Source organism: Quercus suber, unplaced genomic scaffold, assembly GCF_002906115.3.
Source record: "Quercus suber isolate HL8 unplaced genomic scaffold, Cork oak 2.0 scaffold_490, whole genome shotgun sequence".
Lineage (NCBI taxonomy): Eukaryota > Viridiplantae > Streptophyta > Magnoliopsida > Fagales > Fagaceae > Quercus > Quercus suber.
This window is the reverse complement of record NW_027069939.1, coordinates 377,852-385,466: the sequence shown is the minus strand read 5'-3', so window position 1 is coordinate 385,466 and position 7,615 is coordinate 377,852. Positions and strand designations below refer to the sequence as shown.

At 37.0% G+C, this 7,615-nt stretch overlaps 1 protein-coding gene across 1 annotated transcript; it reads left to right on the top strand.

Annotated features, from left to right (window-relative positions):
• The first annotated feature begins 637 nt into the window (after positions 1-637).
• On the top strand, positions 638-6,652 carry LOC112033088 (uncharacterized). The gene is made up of 3 exons (XM_024065868.2): positions 638-1,044; positions 5,458-5,785; positions 6,205-6,652. The coding sequence occupies exons 1-3, from the start codon at positions 891-893 to the stop codon at positions 6,422-6,424; spliced, it is 702 nt and encodes a 233-aa protein (XP_023921636.1). The 5' UTR covers positions 638-890; the 3' UTR covers positions 6,425-6,652.
• Positions 6,653-7,615: the final 963 nt, after the last annotated feature.

Genomic DNA, 7,615 nt, shown 5'->3' with positions numbered 1-7,615 from the left:
ACTTGAGTACATGTCCCATCACCCCACTTTTAGCCTTATGTGAGTGGCGGTAGCTGAGAAAGCACTGTTCAGGGGTCCTATCCACATAAATGCGGCCAGGAAGTTAGGTGCAGTGCATTAAATGTGGTGGTTGGAGTATGCCTCCTTGATATTTCTCTGTTGCCGTTATCTTTATGTGTGTCCGAGGTCCCTCTCCCTCTTGACACTTGTCAAATAGATCAGTTGAACCTCCCATACTCGTGTTTGATCAAACCTCTTCGGATCCGAGGACGCATGGCTACTCGGACATATGAGCATTTCCTCGGATGGTATGCGTGCTCATCTCCAGGCATCCTCCATTGGCGTGGGCATCCGACTGAGGGCCCCATCTCCTCGGATGAAGAGTGTTCCTGATTCAGGGACTTGGGCCCAATAAGTTGGGCTGGGTTTTTCTCCCCCCACAGTTTCTATAAAAAAAAGATGAAACCTGATAACCGAACCGAAGCCCACCCAAGTTTAGCGAAAAGGCTCAAAACCAAAAACTGGTTAACGTGATAATCGATATAAATCACCCAATTTATTTATTTATTTTTGATAGAATATAATAAATCATCCAATTTGTTTAGACAGAATAGGGAATGGGACCCGTCTTCTAAAATAGAAGAAGCCGATTAAAATAGAAGAAGCAGTAAAAGTAAAAGTAGTAAAAATTACCAACACCATATCAGTTTTCTCAGATCTCATAACAAGATATTTTTATTTTTAGAACCATATGTTGTTGTTGTTGATGTAGATGGTTCAGTTGTGAGAAGGTGTTGCTCATAACAGAAATTAGAGAAATCGAAAATCAGCGAAAGAAAGAATTGAAAGAAGAAAAGAAAAAGAGTGAAAGAAAGAAAGAAAGAAGGGTAATGGCATTGGGAAGTATAAGCGCGGAAGATCTGTCAACAATCGGAGGAATCGCGACGGTATCGCTTCTTCATTCCTTCATTCCCACGCACTGGCTCCCTTTCTCCATCGTCGGCCGCGCCCAGAAATGGACCCTTTCCCGCACTCTCCTCGTCAGTACGTTCTCTCTCTCTCTCTCTCTCTCTCTCTCTCTTTATACTTTTTTATGCTTCCCCAAATTAAAAAGCTAGCTTCCCATGCATTTTTATGTTATATGCATTTCATTAATTGTATGCTTGTAAGAGATCTAGTTTGAACATGACAAGTGGAGGCATTGCAAAGGAATTTACTATCAAGTCCATTTTTCTCTTTGCTTTAGTCATGTCATGTATGAGCTCGCTGAATCGATTCAAGATGAAATTACTTGGTGTGTTTTTCTTTTCCGAATGATGTAGTTTTAGTGGGTGAAACTTGATGTGGAGTTAAATGTCAAGTTAGGAATTTTTGGGAGATGCTTTAGAATTTAAAGGCTTTTGGCTAGTAGAACTAAAACAAACTGGATGGAATACAAGGGGGGCTGTAAGACTTGGTGGTTTAGAGATACCAAAGAGCTAGAGTTTTCAGTTTTCAAATATCTTGGATCAATAATTCATAAAGATGGAGAGTTTGAGGAGGATGTGAATCATAAGATAAGAGCAGGTGGACGAAGTGGAGAAGCTCGTCATGAGTATTTTGTGAACACAGAATACCTATTATGTTAAAGAGAAAATTTTATAAATGCTAGAAGATTACCTACGCTCTAGGGTGCTGAATGTTTTTTCTTTGGGGGAAGGGGGATTTGAACACTAGTTCTCCTCATACAAGAGGCCAACAATGTCTTTGTGTTTCGAGGCTTTTGTAAAATAAACTGATAAAATGTTTTTTTTTTTTAACACACGCACTTAATGGGTCTTGAATTCATGACCAGACTCTCCACCTAGCATTTGCATGGGGAGGAGGTGCCAATTGAGCTCTATGGTACTGAATGTTGGTATATAATGAAGCAACATGTTCATAAATGAGTCTATATATTTCCATAAAACGAGTGTAGATAGATAAGGTGGAAATATAGGATTTGAAATGAGGAAATGAAAAAAGGGCATGACTTTAAATATAATAGAATGGCGGAAAATAATACATGAAGCCAATCTCCATAACTATCTCAAACTTTGGGGCTAAGGCTTGGTTTTTGTTGATTGATGGTAGTGGTATGAGACAAATTATTTCTTTAATTTGATTGCCTTCCATCCCCCTGGAGAGTACTGCATATAATCCTACTATTTTTTATTTTGAAGGATAGATCACACTTAGGCACTGTGGTTTTTCCAACAACATGATCGATATTTGGTGCAAAATCTGTTGTCTTTCCTTTGTTGGTTGTTATATGCTTTATTCAAATTGAAGAGCATGTAACTCAGTAACTGGCAAAATTTAAATGTAGTTGCATGACAGCCCCGCCCCAATGAAGGAAAACATTGAAGTGTTTTGGAAGAGAAGTTGGAAGTTTAGATGATGGTTTGATAGATAGATGGGGTATATTCTTTATTCAAGTAGTTTCTTGTGGCTTTTTTTTTTTTTTGATAAATAACGTAAGAATATTATTAAAATAGAAAGATTGTCAAACGAGTACATTGGGGATGTACTATGGGGCACAAATCAAGAAACAAAAGAACAACAGTCAAGAAACAAAGAAAAGGAATAACAAGAAAAATGAGAAAAAACCACACTCCATTCAAAGAGAGTGTGTAAGAAGAAAGACTTAATTTCCAGCAAAGAGCGTTCACAACTCTCAAAACTTGTAGCATTCCTTTCACGCCAAATGCACCAAATCAAGCAATGAGGCACTGTCTCCAAACATCAATATGACGATGTCGCACAAACTTTCCTTGCCAAGCCTCAAACAACCCAAGAACAGTACAAGGCATAACCCATTGAATACCAAACAAGCAGAAGACCATGGACCACAACTGCCAAGCTATAGAGCAATGAAGTAAGAGATGATCCACCGACTCCCCACACCTCTTACACGTAAGCACCAGTCAAGTACCATCACTCGTCTTGTGGCTTATTTTGATGCTGTCTAGATGATTTGTGGTCAGAGTTCATAGTCTTTACGATTGGGAGATGTTGTCCTTCAAAGTTACTGGCTGAGCTCTATCTTGATGGCACCTTGTCCCTCCCTTGTAAGAGCAAGGTGGAAAGCGAGGTCATGGGTTCAAGACCCACCAATTGAACCCACCGAGTGCATGTGTAATTACCAATAGAAAATAACATGAGATGTCCCTCCATTATGTGGTTCTGATGTCCCTGTTGTAAGAGGTGAGCTACTTCACTAGGAGAGTTATAACTAAATATGTATCTTCTGTATCTCAGTTATAAGAATATTATAAAAGCTTACCAATCTAAAAAATGAGAAAAAAGAGAGAATATTATACAAGCTTGGCCTATCAAGGGTGGGTTGGATAGGGGATTCCCTGCCCGGGAGAGGGGGGTGGGGTTATAGTTTATCAAAAGTGAAGAAAATAAGTGGAGTGAATCTTTGGCCAGCTTGCCCATCCATCAAATTGTGTGTTCAATACATGAGTCCTTTTTATACCTGGATATTTAAGCCTTCTATACATTTTTTGTGCTGCTTTGATACCTTGTCCTGTTGGCCAACACGTATGAGTATATAACTTACACTGTTTAGGTTGGCTACCCTAATGATAATCATAGTTTTTCCTGTACTGCATTACTTATAAAAAAAAAGTATATGCTTTGTCGTAGAAAGTTTGTGTGGTGGGATGGTCTGAATCAATTTTGTTCGCATGGTGTCATCATTCTGTTTCTGCCACCAATCATAAGCATGTGAAGAAACTCTTTACTGGGGGGTAATTGTTAAGATTGATTTATTTATTTGTTGGGTGTCAGGCAATTGTCTGCTGTGGATGACATGTCAATTTCAAGTGAGAAAATATCTTTAGAGAAGAAAAAAAGGGGGGGGGGGTGTGTGGGGGAACCATGATGGGTTAAATTGATGAATTTTATTTTTATTTTTAACTTCTTTTAATGGCTCAAATTGATAATAATGTAAATTATTACTCAACATCAGATCTTTGTCAGTTAGATCTTGATACTTTAGGGTTGAGCTCTTATTCTAATTGTGTTATTTTTGCCTTTGGGTTATGCTCATTTTACTTTCTAAGGACAGGAGTCTTTGCTAAGTTTTTAAGAAACGTGGGTCTGTAGACATATGCAATCAATAAGCTTTGTATTGTTCTCAACCACCTTAGCCTTTTCATCCTTCTTTGGCTCGTAGGTTGAGCTTCTTATTCTAATTGTGTCATAATTGCCTTTTTGGGTTATGCTATTTGCTAAAGGACATGAGTCTTTGCCAAGTTTTTAAGAAATGGGGGGGGTGTAGATTTATGCAATTTATAAGCTTTTTATTGTTCTCAACCACCCTTAGTCTTTTCATCCTTCTTTGGCTAAGCTTTGTATTGTTCTCAACTACCGTAGCCTTTTCATCCTTCTTTGACTTGCAGATAAATTTGGGGAAGCCATGGCTCATGGCTTGGCTTAAATTGATTGGGTGGAGGTAGCAAAAGATGACCCAGATGCCTCGATCTATCCAACATTTTTTTTGATAAGTAAAAGAATTTGGTAAGATAAAAGCCCACTTAGCTGATGGGCTTGTACACACACACACACACACGCATAAATATCCAACATAGACCAGCCCAGTTCTACCATGTGTTTGGTTCTACCATTTGCCAGGTAATTAAGGTCTAGTAAATATCAATCCAGCCTTAGAGTACATGGGTTTGACTTGGGCTAGGCCTTCCAAACTCCACCTTTTTGCACCTTTATTTGGGGAATGATTTCACAATTTGGATGGGTTTGGCTCCCACAGTTCCAACTCTTGATCTGGATAATCCTTGCACAAAGTATAAGGAAAAAAAAAAAAAAAAAAAAAACTTTCTGAATTTGGGCCATAATCAAACCAGTTTCATGTTCTTTAATTTGAGGGAAGTTAGTTTCAAGAAGTGCTCAAATTGATCCTTCTGTCTAATATCTGTCTTATTTTTAATAAAAGATTCATTTTAGAGTAAATTTAATAAAAGTTTCATCTTAAAAAATTCATTTATGTTTTTCTCTCATTTTGGGTTACTGGGTTAATGCTAGCATTGTATGGTGGTCTTGGTGAAGAAGAAGAAAACAGAAAATAAAAATGATTATTAATTAAAAATTCACTAAAAAAATTATTTTTCAACTAAAAATAAGACAATTTAGAATGATCAATTCGGCATTCTCGAATATCAAGGAATTCTAATTTTAAATTAGAAGAATCACTTTGATTTTGACCCAAAGTTTGTGGGTGTTTTTGCATTTTTTCCCAAAATTATAACCAAGCCTGATCAATGTAGAAGGTTGTGTTTTTTTTTTTTTTTGGTATTTTCTTTAATAACAGATTGAAATTACTGGTACAAGTAGAAATAGCAATCTTGTATTGATAAATCATTGTATCAATGGTTTTGATAAATCATCTTTGCTTTTATTCTCTTCACGCAGCTGCATTTGGAGCAGTTTTGCATGTGGTATCCACGTCACTTCTTGGTATAACAGCAATCACCATGGCAAATACTATTGCTGGTGAAGAAACAGTGCATAAACTAGCTTCACTTTTGCTTGTAATTCTTGGTGGTAGTTATGTCTTGCTGTTTCTATCTGGAAAGGGTGGTCACAGTCATTCTCATAACCAACCCATGGAGAAAATGGCTGTTGCTGGTCTTGTACTTGTTCCTGCATTGTCACCCTGTGCAACCACACTTCCTGTATTTCTTGCTGTTGGAAATTCATCTTCCATGATGGTGCTTGCTATCATTGTGCTGCTATTCAGGTATCACTTAAAGTTATATTTTGGGTGTTTGTTACTTTGTTTTGATCTATTTGATTATCTCATTACTTGGTTGTTGAAAATTTTTTAAAGCAATTCAAGAAAGTAATAAGTTAGTCAGATTATACCATCATTGTTTTGAAGCAAAGAAGCTTTGCAAACCCCTAAAAGGGTTCATTCTGGCAGGGGTGCATGTACAATCTATATTGAAATGTCCTCTCTTTTTTCCTACTATTATTATTACAGTTACTACTATTACAACAGATACTCTCAATCTATATTTAATCCTCTAATATGCAACATGTTTCTAATTGACCTGGATGTCAGCCATCATTTCCTGGTGCTGAATTGTGTGAAATTAAAATTATGGGAAACTTTGCTGCCATTACCAAGCCTGACACAGTTTGATATTGGATTTGCAGCACCATAACTGTGATGACCTCGCTTGTGGCTCTATCATTTTATGGTGCCAGTCAGCTCAAATTTCACTGGGTGGAGCGGTATGACAAACTTCTTGTGGGTTCTGTGCTATGTTTGGTAGGAATTTTGACACTTATATTTCATGATCATGATCATGGACATGGACATGGAGTTGAGGGTATTACTGGAGAGCAGCTGCATAGGAAACTCATTGTTCTATGAAGATTTTGATTCCTCCTGTGTACTCTGGGAAAAGTTCACGGAATGTCTTCATCTGGATCAAGTAGAAATGGATGTAAACTATGTTCCATACTGATATATATGAGTATTGTAATTGTTTTGTTCAATTTGATTGTTCTAATCATATGATAATCCTTGTGTAAGTACGTGCACGTGCGTGTTACATTATTCGAAATCCTGTGATGCCTGAAATTCACGTGCGTTTGTGTCTATGGTTGCTGCTTGCTATGGTTAACTTCTACATAATTTGCATACAACACACAATACTTAAATCACTTTCTTTCTTCTTCTTTTGGTTATATTTTTTAAATTTATAGATAATGCTAGAATTTTATTCATCCATAAGCTTAAAAGCATTGTAAATTGACTACTATAAGAGCATTACCATCATGTGTGCCAAATACCAAATGTTTAGCATTTGACACACCAAACACCAAAAATAGATCATCATGAAGTGTGTTAAATGCCAAAAAATTATGAAACATGTTGCAATATACTCTCATCTGTGGCACAGTACGGATCAAAATGGCAAATGGTGTTTATTATTTTTTATTCATCTTTCTCTCTCATCTTAATTAAAATATCTCTTAATCTTCACTTTCAGCCACACATTGACTGCTTCTCCGTCTCCGCTCTCCCAAACTTTTTGCTCTCCCTTCTTCCCTTTTGCTCTATTCTCTTCCCATTCATAAATCATGAGCCACTACCAATTTCCTCGCTACCGTCTCACAAATTCCATCATCACTAATCTATGAACTCTCCTTCATTCTTTTTTTTTTTCTTTTTTTTTTTCCTCGCTCTCTCCTCTTTATTTTATCTCATACACCGAATTAGTTTAGTTCAACTCAAAGCAAAGCATTATTGTTTCATCTAGCATTTCAACTTCTTGGGTTTGTATTTCGGAGTCACCGATTTGCTGAAGGTATCGCCGATTCAATCTTGGTATCGCTAATTCAATCTCAGTTTCACCAATTCTCTTAAGGTTTCATCGATTCGCCGTTTCTCTGAAGGTTTCATCAATTCGTTCTACGTCTACTGTGTACAGGTAAGTTCTTCGTCTTCTCTGTGATTCTCTCAGTATTTCAGTGTTTACTTCTATTCTCTCTATCTTCTTAGTTCATATGTGCTGTGTTATGTTGTTTTTTTTTTCCAATTCTTTTGCATTACCGAATA

What these genes read in the sequence shown, in the direction of transcription:
- LOC112033088 (XM_024065868.2), top strand. Translation starts at nt 891, where the DNA reads ATGGCATTGGGAAGTATAAGCGCGGAAGATCTGTCAACAATCGGAGGA. An exon ending in TTCCCGCACTCTCCTCGTCA is followed by an intron (nt 1,045 to 5,457) that starts GTACGTTCTCTC and finishes CTCTTCACGCAG; the next exon opens with CTGCATTTGGAGCAGTTTTG. An exon ending in ATCATTGTGCTGCTATTCAG is followed by an intron (nt 5,786 to 6,204) that starts GTATCACTTAAA and finishes TTGGATTTGCAG; the next exon opens with CACCATAACTGTGATGACCT.